This window comes from Thermobia domestica, chromosome 11 (genome assembly GCF_964235325.1).
Source record: "Thermobia domestica chromosome 11, izTheDome1.hap1.1, whole genome shotgun sequence".
Taxonomy (NCBI): domain Eukaryota; kingdom Metazoa; phylum Arthropoda; class Insecta; order Zygentoma; family Lepismatidae; genus Thermobia; species Thermobia domestica.
The window spans coordinates 189683672-189700360 of NC_137464.1; the positions used below are offsets into that span (position 1 = coordinate 189683672).

Sequence of the window (16689 nt, forward strand, 5' to 3'; positions counted from 1 at the left end):
CTGTACAATGATTTAGGAACAATTTTCCGGATACATCCTTGAATACCATTTTATACAAATAATCAGTAGCGGATTTAGAAAAGTAGTTTGGGAGGGGTTTCTCTGATTGTTTCGTTTTTTAAAAAAACCCTTAATTTTTATTTGGGAGGCGCTTGAAGTTTATGAGTACAGGCATAACTAATATTTCGTTTTGTTTATATATTTAGCAGTATTCTTCCGGATACAACCTTGAAGATCATTTTACACTGAGAATCAGTGGCGAATTCAGAAAAGTATTTTGGGAAGGGTTTTTCTTTCTAATATTTAGTTTTTCTAAAAAGTCCTAATTTTTATTTGAGGGAAGCTTAAAATTTATGAGTAAAGGCATAACTAATAGATATTTCGTTCACTCAGTCATGTTTGTTGTGTTTGGCTTAACTTAAATATATTCCGTAATTTTTGGGGGGTGGGGTAGGGTGGGGTTCCATAAAGATATGAAGGGTGTGAGGTAAGAACATGGTAACCAACAGTGCTGAGTTATGCAGCACCAGATAGAGAACAACGCATACCGCTTCGTTTAATCATTCATGTATGGTATTACGTGAAAAATCATCTTTCCGACTTTGAAAATGAGTTGTGCACCAGAAAACCTTTAATTTCTTAAAATAGTAAAATTGTAGGTTACCATGTTCTTGCCTCATACCCTTCATATGTTGAATTCCTCTTGTTAAAAATTCATAACCTTGAGGACTGGGTAAACCATGATGGTGGTTATATAAAACTTGACTGTAGAATTTGAAGAATATACAGAACCACCCAAAGCAAACCTCTGTATATGCGACCTTTAACCTTATCATATAAATGGAAGTATTTCTCTTATGTTTTATTTTAATTTTATTTCGTTTCAAAAAGAAGGTATGGAATAATTTGAAGTAAAAATACTACATACAGTTTTGCTAGTTATTTGTGTATTTTTTTTAAAGAAGTATTTACTTTCAGGATTGGTTGGTTTACACCAGCTAGTTTAAAAAATAAAAATGATTCAAACCAAAAAATTAAAAAGAACGAAAAATGAGAATCGTGTGAACTTCATGGTGACGTTTCCAAATATCAAACCATCTGCATTAGTCTTATCTCCTTTTCACCTTTTAATCAAGGTGTCTCATGTTCAATTCTCGGTCGAACAAACCAAGTAGCGGTTCGGATGTCACTTTAAGCGAAAGTCTTCTCCTTGATAACCTCAGTATTACGTAAGGATGTTAAGCCTAAATATACGAAACGAAACCAAATTGTATATTTCTACATGCCTAAATGCGTGTTGTTTTATAAAGAAGCCAATATTGCTTAAATATATTGATAAAAATTGGCAAAATTTCATGTTTCTATTTATTATGGTTCTCGAGTTTTGATCATTTTCTTCGGACATTAAATTAAAACCCACATGAATAAATTACATACCAGTATTGAGAGAATTTGTCCCCAATGGATATGTGACTAAGTTCGTTGCCTTGTAATCAAGGAGTCCTGCTTCGATATCGGTGGAGACACAAGTGGTTCGGATCCCAAGTTAAGCTGTAGGTCCCGTCCTTAGTACAACATCGTTATCACATGGGAGGCAATGGCAAACTACCATGGGTTAATCTTGCCCAGGGACCTTCGGGTCAAACACCTACCTTTGGGCAGAACACCACATCATAATCATCATTGAGAGAATTAGGCCATTTAAAATTACGTTATAACTTTTGTAACTTGTCATACTTAAACTGCTACTCAACAAGGGTTGGTATCACTGCAAAATCACGGCTTGTTTCCTTGTTTGAAACATAAGTTTCTGCGGGTTAGGGAGGAGGGGAGCAAATTATTTAGAGCACAGGGGCACTCAATACATAAATACGGGCCTGATTTTAAGCTACAGCGTACAGCGAACTGAGGTCTTGGAAGGAACATACATTTAATAAACAATTAACATACATTTAGCATATTTTTATCAAGAACTCCCAACTTTAATTTTTCAATTCTTTACAATACAGAAGCTTGGAAGGGAGAGACGGGAATAGCATTGCAGCAGTGCCACGTTACAAGGATCTGTACCAGAAACACGTATTCGACTGGTATGACATGTATTATAGTGCACTTAAAATTATAACTTAGTCAAGTAAAACGCGTGTAACTAAAAATTGTTTAAGTTAATGTAAAGTCCCGAATGCAGAAGATCGAATTATCGAGAGATTTCTGAATAATCAACAATACTCATAAAACCATCAGCAAATTGTCTTTTAACACAAGGAAACAAGGACGCAAAATGTCGAACTGCCGGATAGTCACTTTCTCACACCCAAACATGTTAAAAGAAACAAAGGTAGACATTAATATTAAGCTTTTAGGATGGATATAAAGTCTAAAGCCAACGGAGAAACTGACGTAAATCATATTACTTTAACGCAGAACATGCCTACATATTTGCCATCATTTTCAACACATTTCTCCAAATGTTTTCTTCGATTTGTAGCATTTAAGGATAAGTAACTTTACATAAACACAAATACAAACGTTACAGAATGATACTAATACTCAGAACAATACTAGATAAAAGACGAAAAACTACATCATCATAGGTGAGAAATCGCAGTAATACGCACTGAAAAAGAAGAACAAACACAACAAACCTTCTTTAAAAAGCACATAAAAGAAAAACAGAAATATAAAAATTAATTCAAATATAAGGGAACAATGAAAGTTTAAAAGTATAAAAATTGAATACCGCAGTAGTCCATATCGAATTTAAAATAATCAATATCGATGAAAGAAAGAAAAAGAAGCATAAAAAGAGAATAAAAGCGTAGCATTAGACAATGCAGAATAACAAGAAACTTGCTGCAAACCTCAGAATAAAGAAAGAAACATAGATAAACAATAATGACTCTCATATTACTATTGCTATATCATCTGCTCTGATCAGAAGTGCAGGAAAAAAATAAAATTAAATTAATAATAGTAAGAACGTAAAAAGCATTACCATAAAGATCATTCTTTCTGATTCTTGTACATTTTCAAATGCCTTGTCTCCTAAATGGTTAATCGTTTCCACTGATTCGACACCCCACGGGAACTCAGCTTGTATTTCTATGGATTGAATTCCTCCTCGGCTCTGAATATCTGTCAAACTGTAGCGTCCTGGAAGAGTTGAAAACTACAAAAATATTAAGCTATTAATAATACATCAAAACATATTCACTTAGAGGGAAAGAAACCATTACATCTAGACAATCTTCAAGGAAGTAGTAATTTTGTTTTAAATATCGCAATTCAATATAACTTATTACCTTATTAAGGCGTGTATGTCGAGCTTCCGTGTATAATGCATATCCCTTTATCTTCTCTATACTGCACAGCAAATCTGGGAGGAAGAATTATTATCTAAGTTACTGGTTGTAAAGCTATTTTATGTCGACGAAGAGCGAATAGCATCATACCTGTAATGAATCATATATATTGCTACGTGATCAAGGTGAGTGTAATTTGTATCATTATTTGTTGATATCTACATGTTACATGCAATGATTTAGCGAAATACCTGTTTGACGCTTATTACCTCATGCATAAAGCATAAGAGGCTTTGTTGAGACCAAGCAACGTGTGCTTGAATTTCCTCCGTTTCCTCTCATTTTTCATTCTGTTCATTATTTCTCCATTATTAATTTGCATTTATTGTAACTCCATTATTTTTTATGGGGTAGAGACTGAATTCTTATTTTATCCAATTTCATTCATTTACTTATCTTCAAATGAATAAAACTGTATTATATAATAAATAGAGGAAATAATAGTTTTTTCCTCACCTAATTCCTCCCTAGGAACGAACTCAATATTTCAAAAGTGAAAGAATGCATGAGTTGACCGGATATATATATTGTTTATAAGAAAAAATGAAACATGATATCTATAGAGGAGCCGCGGTGGCTCAGTGGTAGAGCATTCACCTCTGGTGCGTGGGGTCCTGGTTTGATCCCAGCTCGCGCCAAATGGACTTTCTGGTGGACATATACCGTGTGCGTTGATTTTCTCGGGGTTCTCCCGTTTCCTTCCACTTCATTCATTCCACCATTGCATTCATTTTCTCATTATCACCGTCTCCTTTGACCTAGCCGGCATAACCGTGGGACATAAACTGGAAGATTAAAAGAAATCGATATCTATAGAACACTTTTTGCCAGATATCGATAAATGAATCGAACAAGTTATATGATTAAAGTGAACTTCTATAAATCACAATAAAATAATTATAACATATTCGTTCCAAACTTTTTTTTTTCTAGTTCTAACACTATTGCAGTAAATGTTCATTGTACGTATCCTACAGAAGTTTACAGATTAGTAAATGAAACTTAAAATATGAGTTTAAAGGAATTCCCATCCACGAAAGAAATATGATTTGTATGTAGTTACCAAACATAATGTATATGCTTATATACATGTATGTGAGTTGATTGCGTTAATGTGTATTAGCTTGCATAATTTTAGTAAGTGTAATTTTAGTCCAGCATTGAACTAAAGTATGACAAGAAAAATGATTGGTTTGTTTAACTTTATATCCTCGCTATTGCGCCATGTAAGCCGGCATGTAAGGCACTACGACGGCGCATATGTAAGGCATGTAAGACGCATATGTAGTAGGTGGCAGTGAAACTATTTAATGTTATTGAATGAACTTACACAATGTTCAATGAAAAGCAAAAGAGTTAAGAAGAAGAAAAGACTAGCGTAATAAATGATAATTTACTTTACAAATTAGTTCTATTCTCTACTATGCATACAGTGATGTACATACTAAAGCGGTGTTTCTCTAACCGTTTCACGTGGGGACCACCTCTATTGGTCAGAATGCTCTACGAATCACCCTACTCTTGTCTCTTTCGAAAGCAGATTCATCATTCTTTTTATGTTTATAGCACATACCACCATACTAGTGTACTTACGTTTTAAAATGTTATTAATTAAAATGTCCTTGATTTTATATTAGTATAAATAGACGAAAATATATTTTTAAAAGTAATCGAAGGCTGCCAAATACAGTTCAAAATAATATATCTTTATAAGCTATTAGAATTTGTATAACCCACACTTGTTTAAAATTCTCAACTATAACGCGTAAAAGGAATTTACACTGAATTTTATTTTTTCTGTAGTTTTTCATCTAATGTTCAATGTAAGAGAACCACAATGGTAGATCACAAGAACCATAGTTTAAGAAACGCTTCAGTACAGTGTTAGATTAATATTGAATTACTACGATAAATATACTCATTTCTTGCTTAATAATATTATGCAATTTGGCGCACACGTATATGTCTATAATGTAATGCCATAACGTTTGTCATCATAGAGGTTTGATAATTTTTGGTGTTTTCCGTGATATGCATATGCTCACAAGATTACGTTATTTTAATTTTTAGTGTACAAAAAAGCAAAATTAATTAAAATGCTATTATACATTGTAAGTAGTTTTTAAGTAAATATTTGTTTTAAATAATCTCTCTTATTGTAAGTTTGTAGTTCAGCCTATTACACGTATCCATCTTAAATATATTGTAATATTATTGTTCAAATTACAAATTCTTTAAACAAAGTTAACGAAATGCCAGAAATTAACTCTTGTCCAAGCTCAGATCTTAAATATATGATTCTCAAATCTTTAATTGTTATAGTCCGAGAATTAATAATAATGTAATATCTCTATAATAGTTTATTTACACCCTATAAATGAATTTAAATAGTCTGAAAAAAATATTTTAGGGAAGGACAACACTGAGTGAAATAGTTAATACGAAGTTTTAAAGGGAAGGACAACACAGTGAAATAATTAATAGGAAGTTTTAAGTTAAAGTCATGCTATAAGCACAATGAAATAAATATGTTGCATACCTTGCGCCACCATTTCTTCCTCTGGCGCTGTACGAAATCGAAATATGAAGCTGAAGTAGATGGCTGCACATAAAACAATGTCTGCAATATTGAATAATTCTGTGGATGAAAGAGGATCTTCTCCAACACGCTGTTAGCCACATTATCTTGTTCTGAGACTTCTTGCAAAGGCTGTTGCACTTGTTGTAGTTTCGAGATACCAAATGGAAGCTTTTCTGAGCTGAGTGACTTTACATAACGGTAGTGGTCCATCAAATCTTGGGAAGAAAAACAAAGAATTATGTACTATGTAATTCTTCAATACATGAAAAGTGGTAGTTCTTTCAATATAAATGAAATCCTTCTCAAAGTCTTTCATCTCTAGCCATTCAAACATGAAAATCAGACATTCGACATGGGTTTAGTAATCAAATTTAATGGTTAAAGCAGTCAAAATAGTTAGAAACTTTTATGTATTTGGTCTAGGAATTAATTCGTGCGGTTGGTACGCACACATTGAAGCTGTAGTACAAACACAAAATACATAAATACCTTAAGAAAAATATTGTCCATCGCTAGCCACCACTTTCGCCCATCTGTCAGGCAATGTACGGATTCCGTGGCGAAAAAAGTCCTCATCCTTGGAAGCGATCCAGTCAGAGACCCATGTTTCGATATCTTCTGAAGAAGTAAACCGCTGTCCAATCAAATCGTTGTTCATGCAATCGAACAAGTAGTAGTCCGAAGGAGCAACGTCTGGTGAATACGGCGGGTGGGGTAAAACTTCCCATCCGACATTTTCTAAATAGGTTTTGACCGGTTTTGCGACATGTGGGCGAGCGTTATCATGTTGAACAATAAGTTTATCATGTCTGTTCTCCCATTCTGGTCGTGTTCTTGCCAGAGCTTGCTTCAAACGCATTAATTGTCGTCGATAACGTTTTCCATTCATAGTTTCACCCGGTTGCAGCAGCTCATAGTACACCACACCTTTCATATCCCACCATATGCACAGCATAACCTTTGCACAGTGAATATCTCGTTTTGGTTGTGATGGACCTGGTTCACCTGGTTTCACCCAGGCCTTTTTTCGTTTAGGGTTCTCGTAATGGATCCACTTCTCATCACCCGTAATAATTCGATGCAGAAACCCCTTTCTGCTCTGTCGTTGAAGCAGCAATTCGCAAATGGTTTTTCGTCTTTCAACGTCTCTGTCTTTCAATTCATGTGGAACCCAATGTGACATCTTTTGAATCATTCCCATGGCTTTCAAGCGTTTGGAGACTGTTGTTTGATCAACGCCTAATGCTGCTGCAAGTTGTTCCTGCGTTTGACACGAATCCTGCTCGAGCAATGCTGTCAATTCTTCGTCTTGAAATTTTTTTGGCTGTCCAGCTCGCTCTTGGTCTGCCAAGCCGAAATCACCACTTCTAAACCGTGCAAACCACTTCTGACACGTTCGCTCAGCTAGAGCATGGTCACCATACACTTCCACCAAAATACGATGACTTTCAGTCGCACTTTTCTGCATGTTAAAGTAATGCAGCAGGACACCCCGCAAAAACACTTTATCAGGCACAAATTGCGCCATGTTCACTTAACTACAAACTGGTGTTGTTGACGCTTTAATCCACTGCCCTATACTACGAACGATACGCGATGACAGGGGTTTGCAACACATGTGTGGATACACGGAACTGTGGGACGCTCCGTTCGTTGCGCCATCTCTTGTCCACCCGCACGAATTAATTCCTAGACCAAATAAACTAATGATATGCTTATAATGGTATATTGTACACACAATTAGTTTTACTTCCATAACGTAATACAGAAAATAAGTACTATATATTTAAAGTGCAATTGGAATGATATGCACATTACGTTCATTATTATGGAAAGTACAAGTTCAGTGTTGTATGAAATATTTATTATTATTATTATTATCATTATTAAAAAACACTTAAGGAGAGGAAATTAATTTCTTACATACCATCTAATGAATCACTCCCATGATATGGAAATACCGTTTGATCAGCAACGGTGTTGTTGTTCAAATGCCATTCACGAAGGATGTTGGTCTTAAGCAACTCACCACAAGGCCCATACCGGAAACTCAAAACGTTCTTTGAGGTTTTCGAGATTACAGGTATTACAAAACGATGTCTTTCACACAAATGTAACACTTTTTCTAAGACGCCTGACATTTTGAATTAACGTTAGAATATTTGCAACTATTGTTACAATATTGCTTTCAATCACTCATTATCTTTATAAGTTTCTTCACGATACTGCTTCGTCTGTGTTAGTGGAATATTTCCCGGAGGTGACACAAAATAACCTTCTTCCTCAAGCGAGGCATTTGCCATTATTTCTTTCTGGCAATTTCCTTCGGTTACCACATCTTCCCGTAGATAAAGGGTCCTGCAAATAATTTTAAATATTAATATGCATATATGTAATCAGAAATCAATTTGTACAATATAATATTGCTATTTCCTTCAATAACTTTGTTTTTATAAAAAAAAATCTTGCTTGAGAACGTTATCTTTGTGAATCGCAGTGACTGGACAATTCTTAAAATTGAAGAACAATATGAAAAATTGAGTTTTGGATTTTGCAGCAGCTCAGTCCATTAAGAGAGGACTATGAAACAAAATGATCAGTATCTTTAAGATAACGTTACCTACAGTGTACTTTAGGATTAGGATTAGGAACTAGATTTCTGGGCTTTCGGCAGCTATGTCCATGTTAACCTGTCAACATATGAGCTATGAGGTCCGTCAGCAATCACACTACTCTGGGGAATTGGGGAGGAAAAAAGGAATTGGGAAGAAGGAAGCAGCCTAGGACCATTATGTTAGGTATAATCCCGGCATTTTCCTGGTATGAATAACGAAAATCTTACTCAAGATGGGCCTGAAAAAACCTTTTACAGTTTTTCCACTGACTGTCCCTACCGAGAATTAGACTGTAATTTGTCTGCCCACTGTTGAAGCGAAAGAGGGTGAGTGCTGTCTAATTCTGGATCAAAACAAAACAGAAATAAGGCGAAGACTAACACTGTTAATGTGACCTGGGATTCCAGTTTTGTGAATTCTATGTGAAACTTCAGTTTTCAAAACGACGTCAGGTACTTTGTCTATGTTAAAAAACAGAAATAAGATAGTTTAGTATCATCATTTTTATTCAGTAATTCTTTTTCTACCATTATACTTTCTCTTTATTTATATTTTTTATTACATTTCCCTACATTATGTATACAGGATAGACCATTTACTTTGAAACGCTTGTGTAACTTTTAAACTAATACATTAGAAACTCTGAAATTTTGTACAATGCAAAAATTGAGAGGGAGGCATTGTTTGATACACCCTTCAAATACAACCAAATTGACAGTGTTGCAAAAATAACATAAAGTTACGTTGTTCAATAGCTTCTTCAGATTATTACATATTTCAAATCTGCATATTGAACGAAAACATATACTATCACATTATTCATATTATAAACTGAGAATGCTACAGCATTATATAGATCTTTTCATAGATAAATTTTGGAGGTCTCTATAACCATAATAACGTAACTGAGATGGACAGGGTAATGCACATGCACCGTACCTTAGTATTTAATACTATGACTATGGTATGAAGTATTTCGAACAAACAGAACAAAGTGCAAAGCAATGAAAAATTGACTTCTATTCGAAAGCTTTTATTTTGAAAAAACTGTTTAGATAAGCATTACATCCAATCACGTAGATGGTTTTATTTATTTTTATTACATTTAAAAGTTTCAGATACAGATCTTAGACCATTTTACGCTGAAACAATTTAACACAAAATATGATTAAGAAATAGCATATTAGAGGGAAAAAGTTATAAGAAAAGAATGAAAGATCTTTAAAAAAGTACAAAGTTTACAAAGGCGATATTTTTTTTCTTAAATGTTTTTCAAGGTCAAAAATGCAAACAGTAAACTATTATATAGAACAACGCATGTACTGAATGGGACTGGGCGAGTTCACAGGTTGAGGAAAGTGGGAACGACCATCAGATATGGGAGTTCGCTGCAAATTAAACAGGCTTGGCCGGATGAATAAGCAATGGCGGAGATTGCGACTAAGGAACTAAGCCCTGACAGAAAATTTTGGTCCTCCAGTTTGGGGTTTCACGTCAGGTTGGTAGCTGGTTGTAAAATATTTGTTAAATCAAGTATGGATCGAAGATCTGTAAAACCGACCCGAGCTAACTGCGAAAAGGTTTTAGAAGAACAAGCAGAAGGAACTATAAACTGTTATACAGTTATGGTGTCTGATTTTTAGATATAGATAATGTGGCTATTTAAAGCTGACAGAAACACATCTTCTGCAAAACTTCTATTAAACAAAAGAGATCCAAGTCTACGATGGTTAATATCTGACAATAGAGATTTAACTTCGGCGGGCGTAATAGAAATCGAGGATGGGGAACACAGCCTCAAGATAAGGAAGAGAATCTGGCACCGGCTGGATTGAGAAATTTCTATGAAAATAATCATTGAACAATTCTGTTCTGTGTTTACCAATAAATAAAATTCCTAGGAATGCTATATTCATACCTCCTTGAATTGAGAGACAAGACCACAAACTATTAGACTTAGAACAAAATAATACTGAAATGTGATTATTGTACTTCTTTCTAAGTAAAATCTTCGCATATCGACAACTTTGCAAAAGAAGTATACGGGTTCGAATGTTGTTTCCAGAATAACCACGCAAACGTATTATTTCTAAGAAAAAAACCAATTTTAGCATCAAACCAAGAAGGAAACTTAAATGACAATTTTGGATTTTTGGAAAGAATACAGTAGCTAAAATAATATCTGTAAGTAGCGCCGTAGTGCCATCGAAACAGATGTGAAAGGGTGCTGGAATGAAATCGAGCAGAACCTCCCGGTAATAGCCCGGCAGAACTTAGAAAAATGTTAATAAAAGTTATGATGAAGCCGAGATCTCCTGGTTAAAAAACAGAAACGCCACTGCATCTGTGTTCTTGCCGAAACGTAGTAATCATTTCACAGGACCCAATCAGATAATTCGGATAAAAGAAATATCAACATATGCTATTTTCAACTATAATTTAAGCGACGTAATAAAAATTCATAGCCTTTTATTGTTTTAAAAGAGATATCAAATCTCAAAACTACATACTTTCCACGTAATAAGGATATTTCTCCTTTCCACTTCCTTGAAAAATTTTCCAAGGATATAGAAAAATTTCAACATTCACAATAGGTATTTCACGAATAGAACTTTATGTATAATTTTCTTATTTCGTAATATTATGGAATACATGCGTAATAGTGTAGTAATTGTTTGATTAAGAAATATAATAAAAGTGATATATTTTATTCCATAGTTAGAATCACTTACATATATGATAATACTTTTATCGAGAAGGGATGATTTGCGTCACATATATGATATCTCTCATATGTATAATCATATATAAGAACACCTTGTATAACGCACTTCTTAACTCAGGTTTTGTTTTAACATGACTTTAGAAATCAGCAATGTTTTGACAATACTAATATTATTATTTATTATTAAGTATTCTGCCTTTCGGCAGGTCCTGGGACTAATGAGAATTTTTTATTTATTTATTTATTTTTTCAATTTTAGATTTGGGCCTGGAAATGTTTCTTCCACTTTTGTCGATCTTCAGCTTCCTCTTTTAACTCCCAATATTTTCTCCTATCTTTCAAATCACTGATCAGCTGTATTCTTCTTCTTCCTATTCCTCGCTTCCCTTCCATCTTTCCTTCTATGGCAGTGTGAAGAAGGCAATTTCTTCGCAAGATGTAACCAATCCAACTGACCTTTCTACGAAGGATGGTGGCTAGAAGTGTCCTCTTCTCTCCTATCCGTTTTAAAACATCTTCGTTTGTTACTCTCTCTGTCCATTTTATCTTCTCCATCTTCCTCCAACACCACAACATTGCTATTCATCACGAACTGAATTGTCAGTTCCACGGCAGATTCTGGAAGTGTCCCCGTTTTGATTCAATGAATAGCAGTGTTGCCACGTGCATGTAAGTAAAAGTTTTATCACGATAATTTCAAAGTTTCTTTTTCATTGTTTTCAGGAATTGCATACTGTAGATAGATCATTAACACACCTTTTGATGCACTGAAACATCAGCACTGTTGCCAATTCAGAATGTTAATTTATGAAAACCACGTTTTTCCTAGTAACCCCTTACAGAAGCGTCATCCGATTAGTTATTGGTGGAAATGAAAAATTCTTTTTTCCATTCCATAGTTTCCAAGCTACTCCAACTATACAAACTAAAAATTAACGACAGAACACCTATACGTATGAGTTATGAGTCAATTTACGTGACTTGTAAAATTGATTTACACCTTCGGTTACATCTGGCAACACTGTGCGGTTCCTAGTGTACTTCAATCCTTGCTTCCTAGTTTAAAAATATATGCATGGAAAAGGCTTCATTTTGGTATAACCGTTATTTGTGTACCGCTTCCGGTTCAAAAGCTCTACTATCCCAAAATCCGGGTTGCATTGTATATTGGACACCCTGTAGGTTATCGTTCTACTGCTTACACAGTGTTTGAAGTTATTACGCATGCAGGCATAAATGTCTGGGTAGGGATGACTTTGACCTGATGAAGTGCGAAGGACGAGGGCAAAAGCATGAAAAAAGTATTTCAATGAATATTTTTCTAGTGTTTCTTTGCACATTTTGTGTTTATTTAATGCGTGCGATTTACTAGTGACATGTGACTATTCAAAGGTACTCATATAGGTATTCATAGAACTATTGATTTTTTAAAAATCCAAATATATTATGGCAAGTACTAGGAAATGTAGATAAAAAGCTGTCATTTAGCTGTAAATGATAATCCAAGCCAAACGACAAGGCTGTGACTATCGTGATGTATATGTAATATTTTGTTTTTAAAGCATGGTAGTGGAGCGGTCCCGGGTTCGATTCCCGGTGGGGGCACTCGGTCGAAAGAGTGTAAAACGCTTTTTCAGGCCAGCCACCCTAAATGAGGTTTTCCTGGACTTTCCTCATTCACACTAGGCAAATGCCGAGGTGGTACTTAACTTATAGGTCCCAGGCCGCTTCCTTCCTTCTCCCAATCCTTTCTTCCTTCCGTTTCCCCGGATTGTGTGCTCGCCGAGGGACGTCATCCCTCATAACGTGAAGGGCTAAATGGCCTTAGATGTCGAAAGCCCAGAAATCTAAATCCTAAATCCAAAATCCTCACCGAGGGACGTCATCTCTCAAACATGACGGGCTAAATGGTCTTTGATGCCGAAAGCCCAGAAATCTATATCAGCGAATAATTTTATCATTACAAATTACTTTTAATCACCCCATTAGAATAATTTTAACAATTCTAGACTGCGCGGGAGAAACAGTGTGTCAAAAAAAAAAAGGTTTCCAGGAGGCGACTTTTTATTTTACCAAGCATAAGTATGTATCACTTATACTGACAGTACCAGGACACGATTATTCAACTCACGTTTAGAATTGACTTACACCAAGTTAACCGGAAGTGGAGCATGACACAAAGATCTCCAATTTTGACTTATCTCATCTTGGCCAATTTCTGGCTTAAACTGTTTCTCCCGCGCAGCCTAGAATTTATATAATATGTTCACGGATAATAGTCTATGAGACAAGTCTTTTAAATCACTTGATTGTTTAAGTGGTGCTGCTAGATAGCTATAATGAGTTAATTTTGAGTTTAACGTCCATTTCAGTGGCGAGGCTATATGAGACGAGACCTACAGATGAATGTGGAATCTGAACCACACGAGCTCCCGCCGGGAATCAAACCCGGGTCTCCCACGCCAAAGACGCGAACGCTAACCGTTTAACCACGAAGGAGCTCTAAATAGCCATAGATCGACAACATATCGAGCACTAAACAAGTCCTCAGTTATCGTTATGCTTCATTATTGCGCGAAATATTTAAATTACTGTTTAATAATTGAAAATCTTTCGTTTTATCTTCCAAAGATTCTGAAATACTGACTTATTTTTAAAATACTTACTCCATTGACCAGTCTGCAGTCCTCCGTTAGGCAACAATCATGCAAAATATGTAAATAAAAACACTTTTTTCTCATATTTAAATAAAACTACTATTCGTACTGTTTTTTTTTTTTTTTTTTGTTTTTTTTTTTTGCTTTGCTTTGTTTATTGAAGTTTAGCATTCCTTTTCAGCAAAGAGACTACATGAGATGTGGACCTACATTTTAAGGTGGAATCCAAACTACCATAATGAGTTCAATGTTTTAAATGCTTATCCATCGGGAATCGAAACTGGGATCTCGCGCACCACAGGAACGCGTTATCCACTAGACCGGCATGGAGGATTAGTGATGTCAAAGTCAAAGAAATTGTGATGTCAATCATACTTTGGACTGAAAAGCAGCGAAACCAGAGGTAAGACAGTTAGAGTGAGGATTTTGTAGTTATGTCGATCTCATAGATGTTATCATATCACGTAAAGTAAGTGGTCAAAATAAGTTGCTCTGATAAATGACCCACCAAAGATGAGAAACTTGTTTATATTGTTTCCTTTCCATGAAAAATAACATCAGTGCTGCACAGATTCATTGTTCAATTTCATTCTGACTATTATTGTAACAATACAGTCTTTAAACTGAGATTATTATAAAGCGGGGAAAGGTTTTACGCAAAGACAGTTTTAGCCATTTGTCTAGGCAGTGCAAGATACTACATCCTCTTTAAACACCTAAAGCAATGTATTTAATCATACCGCCCTTTAAGATCTTATTGACCTTGTAAGTAGAGCATGCAAACATGCTTATGGCCACTGGCGGCAAATGTACAAAACATTGCTGAGCACAATAATTTATCCTAAATCAGGTATTCAAAGTTGCGTGGAAAAGTAATTGGAGAAAGAAAAGTTGACATAAATGATAGCTACAAAAGAAATTTTTATTTGCCCCTTAGTTTACATTTTAAATCCTCTCAAAAGTTACTTTGTGCGTACAACTCGTGTTACATGTTTTTTATACTATGGGAATAGTACTAACCTGTCTTCAAGTACTGAGACCATTGGTTCTACATCCTCTGTATTTACTACATGAATTTGATCTGCAAATTTTATGGCTTCCTCTAATCGCTTAATGCCTTCCTCGTTGGAGAAATCAACTAATGATAACCTTTCGAGATGCTCAATTGTCTTTTGGTCAATCTTCGTTGGAGATGGAAGCTTTTTCTCATCAATAGGAATAAACACAGGCTCCGGAGGGATCTTGGAGTTTAGACACCTCACAGAAACTTGATTCACTGTTCTTATCTGAAGCCGACGTATTATTGGTACAAGAAACTTCATTGTTTCTCAGCGATCATCCTGCGTTAGAAAAGAAAGAAAGAAAAAAAAAAGAACTGTTATTATCTACTAAAACAATAAACTTTGGTCGTCTCATTTCGTTTCCTTTGATCAAATTAAGGCGGTGTCTTAAAAAATCATCATTATTTATTTCTACGATCTTCTATTTAGTCCAACTGTACATTGTGCGAAAAAAGTACGAAGTCCATATAGGACATTTTTAGCTCAACTCCTTCCCAGAATTTTTGAGCCTTAGAAATGGTAAATCAGATAATGCTCTTATGACTTTGTAGCACTATCTGAAGTATTTGAAATTAGGTGAAAGTTTTTACCACCATATTAAATGTTATTTCATAACCTTTCCACTGGTATTTGTCTCATACCTGTATCCATTTTCATTTCTCAGAAATTATATTTCATGCGTGATTTTCTCATGATTTGCTACACGCCATATTGGAAATATGGTCGCCGTGAGGGTACGAAATGGAATCCAATATTTCTAATAATACCATTATTTTTACGAAACATGTACCAATATATGTGAAAATTATCAGAATTTTTAAAATGTTCGTGCAAAAATTTGTGATAAATCGTGCAATTTTCCGTGAAATGATCCAAAAGCTATGCTCATGTAATCCAAGCTTACATAAGGTATACTTAAAAAAGAAAAGGTGCTCTGCTCCAATATCCCACCTGTAGAATGTTAATGGTGAAACATTTTCCTTATAGTTGGATGTATCAACTGCGAAATAATCTTGGGGGCTCAACCCGCAAAACCCCTCCCTCTATAACTTTGTAACGTAACAGTGTGTGGGGGTTTTCTCGGGATTGTCCCGTCTCATCCCATTTCCTTTACTCCACCATTTTATTCATTCTCATCATCACCATCTCTTTTAGCCTATACGCCATGGCCGTGGGATGTAAAACTGAACGTTTCCATTTTTTTAAATAAAATAATAAATTATTATGGGGTCTCCGTTGCAAACCTCTCGCTCTGGACGTTAAGAAGAAGAGAAGGTAATACATGCTATATGCATGTCGAGTTTGTTTGTGCTGCTGGTTGGGAACATTGAAAAAACAAGAAGAGGACAGAAACCAGAGAGAAAAAATTATAATGGCAATAAAAAGTTTATAATTCCTCTAAATCACTATTTTCGTTATTTGTCAATAGTATGGAGTTTGCAACACATAACAGCAGAAAGGTACTACTTTTGCGCAGTAATACAATACAGATGAAAATTACGAAATCAAGTGGAAGATTTGAGCTACAATCACATTGCTATGAGTTTCGGCAAAATGTGTGATGGACAGTTAAATGAGGTTACATGGGATGGTATGAGTTTTTCAGTTAACAGAACAGTTATGTAAGAATATATGTAGTGGTGAAAACAATGAACAATAAGAATTTGGCTTAATTGTCATAGGACATA

General features: G+C 35.0%; 2 protein-coding genes across 3 annotated transcripts in view; both read right to left on the reverse strand.

The window, feature by feature from the left end:
* PolG2 (DNA polymerase subunit gamma-2, mitochondrial) overlaps positions 1-16689 on the reverse strand; it is a 37008-nt gene that overhangs the window by 14042 nt on the left and 6277 nt on the right. The window contains exons 2-4 of one of the 2 annotated variants that reach the window (XM_081731425.1): positions 7871-8301; positions 5902-6158; positions 2996-3169 (exon numbers count right to left, since the gene is read on the reverse strand). In XM_081731425.1, the coding sequence (XP_081587551.1) occupies positions 2996-3169; positions 5902-6158; positions 7871-8084 (645 nt within the window). In that variant the 5' untranslated portion in view covers positions 8085-8301. Of the gene's footprint in view, positions 1-2995; positions 3170-5901; positions 6159-7870; positions 8302-16689 lie in introns of those variants that run through there. The other variant, XM_081731427.1, reaches the window with a different exon arrangement.
* GatC (glutamyl-tRNA(Gln) amidotransferase subunit C, mitochondrial) lies at positions 8136-15262 on the reverse strand. The gene is made up of 2 exons (XM_081732703.1): positions 14961-15262; positions 8136-8301 (listed from the first exon to the last, which is right to left on the reverse strand). The coding sequence occupies exons 1-2, from the start codon at positions 15260-15262 to the stop codon at positions 8136-8138; spliced, it is 468 nt and encodes a 155-aa protein (XP_081588829.1).

Excerpts from the sequence above, each read along its gene's own strand:
- GatC (XM_081732703.1), bottom strand. The coding sequence starts at position 15,262 with ATGAAGTTTCTTGTACCAATAATACGTCGGCTTCAGATAAGAACAGTG. Across the intron at positions 8,302-14,960 it reads GTCTCAGTACTTGAAGACAG|GACCCTTTATCTACGGGAAG; the intron begins GTTAGTACTATT and ends AATTATTTGCAG.